At 43.6% G+C, this 12659-nt stretch overlaps 1 protein-coding gene across 1 annotated transcript in view; it reads left to right on the top strand.

Annotated features, from left to right (window-relative positions):
- The window catches only part of NRK (Nik related kinase), a 99198-nt gene that overhangs the window by 22285 nt on the left and 64254 nt on the right, over positions 1 to 12659 (top strand). Inside the window, exon 3 of the mRNA XM_030448820.1 lies at positions 11666 to 11722. Within this exon, the coding sequence (XP_030304680.1) occupies positions 11666 to 11722 (57 nt within the window). The remainder of the gene's footprint in view (positions 1 to 11665; positions 11723 to 12659) is intronic.

Genomic DNA, 12659 nt, shown 5'->3' with positions numbered 1-12659 from the left:
AAACCAGCTTAATACTGAAAGCCTTTCCAAACATTTAAGTAACTTTCCCTCCATCTGGCCCATAGGATTTTGGAAGGAAATAGGAATTGACTGCTGCTGCGAGATCAGTGCCATGGAGTTCATCTCTCTCAGAGCTCATTCAGAAATCTGGAGACAGATGCATTTTCTCACAGCCTAATTGTGTCCATTAACTCCTTTTTTATTTTTGGAGAGGAGGCATCAAATCCAGCCAAATGAAAAGGCACGAAAAGGCACTGAGAGTAGATGCTCTTTTTTTCTCAGTTAAGTGCTCTATGACAGTTTTTGTACATCTGTGAAAAATATGACCTTTCCTTGGGCAAACCTTGGCTCTGCTGAACTTGACTGCAGTACCCAGTAAAGTTTTTGACTTCAGGATTCACCTCAGCTGAAGAGAGGTTTAGGGAGAGTATTTGCCATGGAGAACTGACATAAAGCCTCAAGAGAAACCCATTTAATGTTAGTTGTTAGGATTGGGCTGTCTTCTGCAGTGCCATGTGTTGATGTCTCACACAGTCATCTGTGGAGGGATACAGACCCGCATGGTATTGCAGTCTTTGTGAGAAACACACCAGCCAAACTGGAGTGAAAAAGTAGATAACCTTTAATGTTGGTATAGCTCTCGTCATCTAGGCTGAAACTTGCAGTCCAAGCTGTGTACTCTGCCTCCTTGAAAGCCATTTAAGAAATAATCCCAGCTTCACAATTTTAACCCATGTTCTGCATTAATTGCAAGAGAAAATTCAGCTGTATTACACTTACTGTTCAGAGGAACACTGAAGGATTTTTTATAGCAGTTTTTAAAAATTCAGTGATATGATTGCTGGGAGCCTAATGTGCACAAAGTTGTATTTACATGGGATAGAAGGCTCATAAAACCTTTATTAGAGTATGTCTGGGAAGGCTACAGTACTTAAAAAGTAAAACGTGCCTCTCCTAACATGAGTTTTGTAATTGCTGTGTGCAGCTTGACCTTCAGAGCTCCACAGCCATGGTGAGCCAAAAACCCTTCCTTTGAGGGATTCCTGCCCTGAAAGCCTGGCCACCCATCAGCTGACCTCCTGCAGTCCAGCCCCGACTTCCTTCAGCAGGATGAGGCTGGTGGGACACGTTTCAGGGCTTGTGACTTCATCCAGCAGAGATGTGCTGGGTAGAGATGGGCTCTGGTTCTGTGTCTTGTAAGCGGATGCACATGAGTCAGGCAGTGAAAATTCACTGGGGTGGAGGGATTAGATTTGTACCTCTCCCTAGACTCCCTCGACAGCCCCTGGTCTGCAGACTGAAAGCCTTCCAAAGGCTGAGGCTTTTTTCCAAAACTGTTTATTTTTCTGGATGAGTAGACTTTTGGTACAGTGGACTTTTGCTGTCATAAATCACTGTTAGGCTGCCCAGGTGCTGAGTGGGACTGGCCCTGTGCCAGGGCTGTTTGCAACCCTCCTGCTCTCCTTGTCCTGCCTTCCTTGCTCCCCCATCTCCCTCTCTGACACCCCACACCCCTGCACTGGGTGTCTGAGGTCCCTGCTGCTGCTGGCTGCCTGCAGAGCCACCAGCCTGGGCAGCCCCAGGGTAGAAAACACACACTGGAAGGAAAAAGCCTCTTGTGTCTGCAAAGCCTCTGGTGTCCTGGCAGGAATATCAAGCTGTGATGGGTGTCTGAGGCTGGAAACCCAGTGGCTTGTTTCAACAGATGTTAAGGGATGTGACAAATGCCAAAACCCAGGATGAATGGCAGGGCTGTTGGAAATTACTGTTTGTGCCAATACTGAAATTTAGGCTCAAAGAAATCAGATTTTATGTCCCAATAAATGGAGTGTGAGGAAAAGGGGATAACTGCACAGCCTGCTTTTCAGACCTGTCCTCCCATTCACTGTGCTGCTCTCTGAGTTGCTGTCTGGACTTGTGTATGGCCCCAACATGTTTTTTTTTCTTTCCCTGCTGGTAGCAGCTCCCATTGAGGCCATTTAGCAAAGCTCACAAATTTCTTTGGATGTCTGAAGAGAAGCCATGGGAGCTCAGGAGCCTTGTGGTTACCTCTAAGGTCAAGCCACCTGAGTGACTTTCCAGAGAACAGACAGAGCTTCAGAGCATTCGTCTTCCTCTTAGACCTTCCTTTCTTTCTCCAGATACAAAACAGATTTGGCCAGATCCAGTTCTGTCAGAGTGAGAGCCTGGTGCTTCACCAGGAGCAACTCTGCCTTGGGCAAGTCCAGCCAGCACCCACCCCAAGGGATGTGGTCTCAGGTTGTCTTTCCCAGCTGCTGCAGAATGTGCCACGTGCTGCAGCCTTGGATTTCCCACTCATCCCCACCAAAACCCATCAGCCTTTTACCTGCCTCAGGAGGAATGCTCTTGTTCTTCTTTCTTGCATATTGTTCATGTTGTTTAGAAACTTGAAGTTGCAATAGGGTATTTGAAGCATCACATCTGCATGTTGGCTGAATAAGGAGAAGCCTCAGGAAAGGGTACTTTCTAGACTCCTACAAATGGGCCTGACGCTGCAGATACCAGCCATTTCAAAATGGAAGAAAAAAATCTCCTTTCTTCATATTATGCCTACCATGGTGTTTTCAAAAGTGCCTAATGCTGTGCTTGATCTTGCTCATTGCAATGTGAATGACCTCTTTGCGAGCAGGTTTCAAAAAAATTGCCAAATCTTTCTTTAGTCCAATCTCTACTCTTACACAAGAATGCAATAGTGGTTCATGTTTTGCATAAGGATGGTAATCTGATTAACTAAACCTTGCAAAAAATGTAGGTACTAAAATACGTGTTTGCAAAAGGGCTTGAATTTGTTCCTTTGTTTCATTTTCTTTTCCCACTGGGCTGTACTCAGACACAGACAAACATCAGGCAAAGCAAACAATCTGTGTTTCCATTAGCACAATGGGAGGAAATAGGAATTAAAAGGAAGAAAAAAAAAAAAAAAAGCTGGACAGAAAAACTGCTTCTGGTGCCTCTTGGGTTTTACAGTTTGTAAGGGCTGTGGTACAGGCACTTGGAGTAGGGATGAAAAACTGTCCTTTTCCTCCAAAGATCAAGGTTGTTTCATCTGGTACCACTGAAATGACTCCTATCCATCCCTCCCTTCTAGACAGCATCGACTTGGACAGAATTTTAAGTGACTGATAGAAGTTAACATGTTCTAATCTCTTCCCTTGGCTAATGTGTTGCTATTTTAGTGTACAGGAAGTCCTCCTATACCACTGCCAATTTACTTGTCTGTATAGTGTCATGAGTTAGTGATATTTTTGTTTGTTTAACCATGTGACCAGCAGGGGTCCTGAGAGAAATTTCTAATTTCTTTTTTTTAACATCTTACCCCCTAAACATCTAAAGCTGAATTTAAAAAAAAACAACTTTATAAAAACAGCATTTTGACTTTGAGTGCAAAATACCTGATTCTGGGATGGGAGGGAAGAGAGAGAAGCAATGGGAGGGATAGAATGACCTGTTCTGCACAGAAATAGGGCAGTGGTGTTTGCTAGGAAAGAAGCTTGTTTTTCACTGAGTATTCAGGTCATTTTTGCTGTATAAATTTGCTAACTTTTACAAAATTATACTTTTTTATTTAGAATGCAGTGTTATTACTCTAACAGTTTTTAATTTCTCTATAGATAGTATATATCTCTAATAATTCTTCATTAATGTAACATGCTTTTTCTTGAAGTGCACTGTGTGTTATTAATTATCTTTATATACCTAAATGCAGACATATGAGATTTTACTGTTAATATTTTACAACGTGAGTTCGGGGGCATGCTAAGTAGCATCCAACTTCATCATGGTCTGTACTGAAAGTGATAAATCTTGGCTAATTTCTTGGAACATAGATAATAATAAAATACAGTAAGAATTAGCATCTAGAAGGGAAAAAAACCCATAAACATTGAAGAGCATGTGTTGATTGCTTACAGTGTATCAATATTTATGTTGTTCACCACTTTGGCCAGCTGTGGACAAGGTTGATTGTGTTTTGTAGCATTCAGGTGATGCCCTTGGCTTTCCCTGGCAGCAAAGCATCTGTGGTCAGCTCTGAAGGCAACTCTGAGTCAGTCAAGCAGTTCCATTACAGTGTAAAGAGCTAAGTGGCAGTGGCAGTGTTGGATGGTCTGAGAGGAGCCTTCATGTTGTTGAAGCAGAAGTGTCAGATCTCACCAGTTAATGGTGAGAGAGGGTGTTCATGGAGGACAGGGAAAAGGAAATGCAACATTTGACTGTGCTGGCTTGGTGTTTCTGGGTGACACCTAAGACTGCTTGGAAATTGGGCACCAAATGGCAAATGCATTGCATCCACATGGTCAGCTTTCCAGTGATGCCACTGAGTTTGGTTTCTGAGGGAAGTCCTTGCATCCTGCGCTGCTGGCATGGAAACAGGCACAAGGAAATGAGGGTGTGTTCCAGCTGGGAGGTGAAGCTGAGGAATACCCTAAAGGTGGCCAAAACAAGGCACAGGCTCCCAAATCTCAGCATTGCAAAGAAGAAAAGAAATGCTCTAGGGGAATACAGTTCTTTGATTTACATGATACAGCAGACATCCAAGCATTGTGACAGAAGGGCCACCAAGACTTTACAATGTCAAATGAAGAAGGTTTCCTGCAACTTGAGTGGCATGATTAAAAGGATAAATCTGTAATCAAAATTACAGCCACATTCCCACCTGGCTGGTGTTCTGAATTCTTCATGGGGTTTTGCGGGGAAAAATCCCCAACTTTCTCTAACTGGTAATTGTCTGCCTAAGGCTGATGTCTGTTGTGGTTCATTGGGGGTTTTGTGCTTTTTGTGTTTTGTGTTTTTTTAAAACTCAGAATTGATGTGGTTTACATGTCATGGTTTACAATGAAATGGATGATTTCTGGAATCCAGTGCTAGTATTCAGTGCACGACTGACCTTGAGCTCTGCCTCAGACCATTAACTGACAAAAACAAACTATAAGCTTCCAAACTCTTAATAACTTCTTTGGAATCTAGTCCTGTCTCACTTCAAGCCTTGCATTACTGCTGTATTTTTAGCTGAAGAGCTCCAACCATGACTGCAGTGGGTTGTCTCATGTGGTACCAGTTGCTGAGACCAGGATTACAGCCTGGTCTTCCTGCCAGACCTCTCCTGGAAGCTGTCTGCTCAGGTGACCTTTCTGGGCACCAAAATGCTACGGCTCCAGATGTGCAAACCCTGTCCCCTCTTTATGTTAGTCCAGACTCCAGGGGACAGCAGGATGGCCATTGTGAGCAGCCATGTGCTGTAAAACAGTGGCTGTATCTAAACTGCAGTGCAAGAGCAGCTCATCTGCAGGTTTTATGTTCCTGGGGTCTTCTCCATGCTGTGCTGACCCCCAGCATGCTCTGGGCAATGTGAGCAGGCAGAGCTGGTGTTTCCAAGCTGGTTCTGGGGCAGGTGATAGCAAACTTTGCTCATCTCTTCTACAGAGCTGGGCCTAAGCAGAAAAGCCCAACGTAGGTTGAAAGGGAAACAGAAGGATCATGACTTGGTTAAGGTCATGGGGAATAGGACATAGGTTTTCCTGGATCCCTATGTAGAGTATTGTTCAATTGATGCATAGTGTCTTAAAGGCTTAAGGTTACCAGGATGGAAAGGGTGGAAAGAAGGGGGGCAAAAGGGTGGGGTCCCATCCTTCAGGGCACAGGAGGCTGAGCTGGCAGCCTACCAGCAACCACAGGGCCACATGCTGCCTTACTCGAGATGAGCTCAGACTTCAAAGTTTGTAAATGGCTTTTGACAGGAAACCTGCTTGCTGAAGTTCACTTTCAGTAAGAGCTTGCAGCAAAACAGCTTTGCCTTTGCCCCACTCCCAAAGGGCCACTGTCTGCATAGGTTATCCCTTAATAAATGCTTCTGGGTGAGAAAGTCCTCTGGCCTTTGAAGTTCTCCACATCCAATAGCTAGAACCTGCTTTCAAATACAAACCTTTAACATACAGAAAGGGTCCCATGAATTAAGTTTGCAGTATCTGCCAGCTTTATGGGTTACACTGGGTGCAGGCAGGTCTATAGGGGGTTGCCCAGGAGCCCCACAGCCTCATGCAGATCTTGTGAGCAGTTTGTGGCTCTGCACAGCTGAAGTGCACAGCACATGTGTGTGCCTGATGGCAGAGGGCATTCAGTGTGGAGTTGCCCTATGCCTGGGTACAAAGATGCAAAGTGGTGTTGGCAGCCTCTGGCACATGAGGGGTAATTCCCTCACAGCCTCACCAAAGCTGCTGCTTTTTAAGGGAGAGTAGAGTGGGGTTGTGCTTCTGTTTGCAGACAGGACATGGACACAAAGCAGTGACTTTTGCCCAGTCAAACCCACCAGCTTTGTGCTGCCTTGGTATTATCCTGCTGCAGGCAATCCTTGTCCTTCACGTGGGCTTTTTCCTGCTGCAGTTAAATGGGGACAGCTACATCAGACAGACCCAGAACCACGTGGACATTAATGAGCACTGTTTGCCAAAAAGGAAACCTGTGATGGGACCGCTGTGGGCTGCCTTGGCATGGTGCACAGCCCTGTAACAGGACAGCTGGGATGTGGTGTCTGGCCATGCAATTGTCCACTTGAAATCTGTTGGATTACAGAAGGGGAGAGAAGCTGATGGGAGCTGTTTGCCAATACTAGGAAGAGAGAGCTGTGCAAGATCTGGCAGGGAAGCTACCAGAGTTCTTTAAATGTGACCCAAAGCCTTAGCATCTCAGGTTGGACACTATCTTCAGAGATCCCTTCCAGCCCCTGACATTCTGTGATTCTGTGTGTCACTGGGACCTTGGGTCTCTGGTTGTAATTGTGGCCAAAGCCAGGGACTGCCCAGAATTTTTGTTTGGATCTAGCAGGAGAAGGTGTTGTACATGACTCAGTGCACCTTTTGGTAAATATACTTAATCCATGTAAAACCCCTTTATCAGCTGATAGCTTGACTGCTAATCCTGATACTCTTGTTGGATGTAAATAGAAAAATACATGTCTTGACCCTCAGTAGAGGGCATAGATAAGCTGTTCCTTTATCTGATTGAGCTAAAAAGATAAATACATATCCAATAGAAACAACACTGAGCTGTCTGTCCTGTTCTGTGTATATCTCCCTGCAGAAATAATGCATGGTTGATGCTCATCAGGACCAGATCTTTTGGCATAAATTAGCAGTGTAGAGATTTGAAATATGTGTATGCTGGCTCCAGGTTTGCTGAATGTTACTGTAGTGACTGACTGACAGCTGCAGCAGACTTGGTGTGGAAATATTTTCTGGAGGAGACAAGGAATTTAGCTGGACTCAAAGCTAATGGGAGAGTTTTTTTCCAGCTTGGATACCTCATCAAAATGTAGGCAAGAGCTTCAATTTTAGAAAGTCATTGAGCTTCAGAATTGCTCATGTCTGAGCTCTGTATGAGCTTGATAGTGTTTAATGCTACATTCTTGGGTGGGATAGGAATGACTTGCAGATGGCTGTTGGATGTTTTGGCTGCAGTATCTGGAGATGAAGCCTGCTCAGAAACCAAGCATTTGGGTGGAAGATGAAGCCTTTTATTAGGGAAACAGTTTCTGAGGAAATTTGCAACTGAGGATGTTGAACCACAACAGACTGATCTCCCTTAGTGGCCCTGTGAGGATGGGCAGGGGTGGACTGCACAGAGGGCTGGGAGGGCAATGCCCCTTCTTCTACCTCCTGTTTTGGATTAAATAAAAATGGATGAATGTCTGCCTGTCTCATCACAGGAAGTAAATTCTGTTTGTTGATTTAATTTGGTTGAGAAACAGTTAAAACAGCCTGTTGCTTTTAGGGGCTTTAAAGGAACAAGCCACCACCTTTCTCAAAACAATTCAAATATGCTCAACCTTGTGGTTTCAGCAAAAGTAGGAATTTGTGAGTTCCCATGAACTCTATCTGACCTTGGAGATTTATTGATAAATGAAAAAATAAGGGGCCATGCCCTGAAACCTTTCCTTACTTAGACACTAGTCTCAGTGTATTACCAAGAAGCCCAGGGCTGGGTTCAGGATGTTTACTGCTTTTAGAGATAACCTTGAAATAGTTTGAAAAACCAATGTAAAGGAGAGGGACCTGAGATTTTTTGTTCCAAATGGCAGTGCAGTTTTACTGTGTGCATTAGAGCAAGTGTAATGTTGAGCACATCACTCTGCTCTGATACACTGCACAGGTGGTGATGGGTCTCATGAACATGAGCGTCCTCTGAAAGCTTCAGACCCCTTATTGTGCAATCTTGCAGTAACACACTCACTTTTTGGGTGGTGGTGCTGAGGTCAGTAGGGTTTCAGTGTGCAACCACAGTTTACAGGGACTGCTGGTGTGTGGGTGAACTTTTGGGTGGCTTCTCTTCTCCCTCTTTTTTCATCACTAAGGGAACAGGCAGGGATGTTCCGGGGAGAGAAATAAAATTTAGGGTGTCTCCAGCATTCTCTGATTATTTTGTCTCCAGAAAGTGAACGTTTCTCTTTAGCAATGTTTTAAGGTTTTTTTTGTGTATGTTGGGAAGGTGTCAGAGGTAAAGAGAAATGATGGTGTGTGCTGTTTAGTTCTGCCATATTGTTGTATACATTACCAGATGCAGCAACTTCTAAGATGTATTAATCCTTTATTTTAGGATAATGAACAACTGTAATCAAAAATAAATCTGCCAAGATGGCAGTGAAATTAGCATCTCACCCCTTTTAGATATCTGATGAAAGACAGATATATAGATATGTTTACACCTTTCCATGAGGTTAACCTGCAGCCCTCTACATTGCCCTGCACAAATACATGTGATGGGGGCAGATGAGGTTCTCCAGCTTAATACAACCAAGAAACATGGAAGATTCTTCTCAAAAGGTGTGGTAACAATTGTTGAAAATAAATTACTGTGAGTTGGGAATTAGAGCAAACCATCAGGAATGGTTTTACTGCTCCATTCCCTTCAACCCTCTTGAGAAGAGTTTGGATTCTCTGGTGGTTTGAACCACTCTGTTTTGTTCCAGGATAAAAGGATGTAAAAGAACATGAGGGTGTGTAGTTAACAGAATTTATTTCCATGTAAGGCTGGATTACCCAGTCAGAGTGTTTATTGCAGGTGAGGCAGTGCAGAGGGATGTCTGGGTGTGAGTCTGTGCATTTCCTTTAGGTTATTATTGCCTTTGCAAGGTGTGAGGAGGACAAGGCATGGGACATGATCCTGCCCTCCCTACACAGACCAAGCTCCTCTTGTCAGCAGTCAGCCCAGTTGTAGACATGGAGCTGTTGGGAATGCAGAAGCAGAACTGAGTTGTGTATCTCATTTAACAGGGACACATTTGTTGTGCAAAAATGAATCACAACCCATTAAAACTGGAATTTTTTTCCTATAAATGCTAATTTTTCCAAATTTTGGGGGTGTCAGAATTAGTATTCTCATATGGTAGAAGTGAGTGAGAGCAGTAGGTTTGCAAGGAGTGAGCACTCTGGCTGCAAAATAACAGGTGTGTATTATACAGAATCATGGGATAATTTTGCCAGGTATCATGCTTTGAAATGAAAAACTAAATGCCCAGCCTTTCCCCCTTCCTTATTCTTATGACTTTTCAATGTCAAGTGCAGTGCTAGGCTAGTGCTGATTGATTTTTTTCAGTAGAGTAGCACACCTCCATGCTTCACATGCTTTTTTTTTTTTTTTTTTTTTTTTTTTTGATGGGTCTGCTCTGTGTGGTGGCCAAAGACATGGAATTATCAGTGTCTTTGACTCCAGCCAAACTCTGGAGTTAAATCAGGGTGCCAGTGTGTCTAGCATGACTGCATTTTGTGGAAGGGCCTCTCTCACTGTATTGCCAAGACATTCAATGCCTGGAAACATTTGCAAACAATGGCCTCCAACAAAGGGGCTGTGGCTGTGGGGAGGAAGCTCTCTAACAGGGATTGACGTCAGCTGGGATGGATGCTGACCAAACACCAGCATCTGTCAGGCCAGCACTTGTCACTGCCCATCTGCTCTCAGCCACTGTGGTGTGTGTGTGTGTCTCCTGGGCCTGCTCAGGGTGTGTCCCATTTGTCTTCCTCCTGGGGTCTGTGGTTATATATAAACCCCATCGTTCCAGTTTATGAGAAAAAGCTTTGCAGCCCCCCCCCCCCCCCCCCCCCGGGGTGCTTCCACGGAAAGAGGGCACTTAGAAATGTACAAAAACTCAGCAGGATTTAGTTTTCTCTAAAAGGAAACATGACTGTGACATATTGCTGGGGAACAAGGAATCATTTTTCTTTGATGCAAAATTGCTTAGTCTTAGAAATAACACTTGTATGCAATTTTGTGGAGATAGGGCCTGGGTTTTAAAATCACATCAACCTGGGTTTTAATTTTGTAGGTGTAAATTGCACCTGCAAATCATTTTGTCTGAAAACTGCAGCATTTTATGTTTGATTTTCTGATTTCTTCAGGCTTATTTGACTGATATCAGTTAGTTATTTCAATATGTAGCTTTACAGGCACTGCTGTTTCAGGAATAAAGTTGCAGTCTCAAAGCTTCAGACCCATTTCTGAACGTTTGATGGAAGTGAGGAGTTAAGACAAGGTGCAGCCGATCCACTGTTCATACAGATCTTTTGATACTGTCCTCCAGTTTGAGATTAGTGTTGGTTATTGTGGCCAAATACTGCACCTATGGCACCTGTTGAGCAACTTGATCTTACCAAGCCAAGAAGCTGTGCAATTTACAGCAAGATTCCTGTTGTGTTTCTAATTTACATTCTTGTCAATCACGTTTTGTCAGTCTCAGAATCAACTTTGCTCTTTTAATACCTTTATTCACTATAGCCTCCCTTTTCCCAGCTTTGTGTTCAAAAAGTAGCCACTTACCTAGTCTCAAAATTGCCAGTTATCTGTTGTTTAAGAATGGCTGTGGGGTGTGGGCACTTTGATAGGGAAGTGTCTGTATGCACGTAGGCACATGCAGTCAGAACCCTGGAGGAGTTCCCTTCTCACCACCATAGAAGATTACATTTAAATACAAAGCCTCTGCATCTTTTTTGAGAGATAGTTGATAGACAGTTAGCTCAGCTGCAGTTACAATTTTAAAAACTAAACATTTCACAGTAAAAAGCTTTTTTAATTAAAAAAACCAAAACAAAACAAAACAAAAAGAACCAAGTCAAGGAGGTACCAGAGTTTCAATTTCTTGGTACCAACATGTAGGTAGACTGATGTACTGAAACCTGGAGTTTTCTCTTTACCCTGAGGTGAGCCAGAACATTTGGGGTGAGGACAACAGTGCCAGATACCCAGTGTCTTGGTTCCCCAGCACATATCAGGCTGGGATTGCTGGAGAAGATTGTTCTGATAAGGTCCCCCTGGCCTGTGCTGAGATTTCCTAGGAGACCTGAGGGGTGGCAGCACCTACTGAACAGGAATTGGTTGGATATCATGTTATGCTGTGCTCTGGCAGCAGACATCTCCCAGCATTGCTGATTTCTCTCTGCTAAAGGGGGAATCCAAACCTGCGAAGGTTAACTTTGGAGTATAGTGAGGGTATGGGTTTGACAACATCCCCAGATTTCACCCTCATGGTTTTGTGTCACTGGAAGGTTATTGATAGGTGGTGAAAAGCAAGTACTCAAGCCCTGTTGTTACATACCTGATTTGTTACTGTACACATAGTTTGCAGTTGTGTTTTACTGACAGTCTTTTGTTATTTTAACAGGGTCGGCACGTGAAGACTGGGCAGCTAGCAGCAATCAAAGTGATGAATGTTACTGAGGTGAGTGCAGAACCAAAAATAAAAAAAGTTATCATCAAGGTGCAAGGAAAAAGAAATAATCAGATCATGAGAAGGTGGGCAGCTTATAAAAGATGATCTACTGGTAGAAATCATGGTTGCTGAATATGGGTTTATGGTTTGTAAAGTACTGAGAGGTGTTACATCCAAATTTTCAGTAGTACTTGAGCAGTTGTGACAAAATCCTAAGGGAATGCAATGCCATATATTTTGATGGTCTATAATAACAAAGAGGAGAAATCTCTTCCTGCTTATTTTTAGTTGATTATCTGTTTCCAGAGATAGTAAGTAAAAGATTTCCTGTAGCTCTGCACTGCCTCTACTGCAGTTTCATCACATCCTCTCCCCTCACGTGCCAGTCATTCCACTGAGTAGCTGCCCTGACAGCTAGCAAGCAGGCACATGTTAGAAATGCAAATGTAGCACTTTTTTATTCTTATTTGACAGATGAGAGGAGACACTTTAATTGGCACTGTCCCTGCTCACATTTATAAAGTGGTGTCAGGGCTGGATCAGGGTGTCAAAAAAAGATGCTAAGTATTGATTTTGGTTTCTCCTTTTAAGAGTGCAGCTGAGCAGCCTTGAGACCATATTAGCCTGAGCCCCAGAAAGGCCGAGGAGACTCTTTGCTTTCTCTTCTTCATTTCACTGGAACTTTGTGGTTTGGTAGGATGCACGTAATTTCACTGAAGACCATCTTCCCATTCTGTCACTCTGGCAGTGTAGGTATGGAGTGCAATACTCCAAGACAAAGTTCAAGTGTTGTGGAAGGGTTATCACCTGAAATAAACACTAGGGGCCAAATCTGTGCCAGGGCTGCCAGTGGTACATCTACATCGGGTGCTTTAGGCAAGCATGAGGAAGCCTTTCCTGTGTTATGTCTTTTGATTGCCTTGGAAGACAGCAGAAGTTGGTGTCT

The sequence above is a fragment of the Calypte anna genome, chromosome 4 (genome assembly GCF_003957555.1).
Source record: "Calypte anna isolate BGI_N300 chromosome 4, bCalAnn1_v1.p, whole genome shotgun sequence".
Taxonomy (NCBI): domain Eukaryota; kingdom Metazoa; phylum Chordata; class Aves; order Apodiformes; family Trochilidae; genus Calypte; species Calypte anna.
Note: the sequence above shows the minus strand (reverse complement) of the source record. Positions and strands in the feature narration are given on the sequence as shown.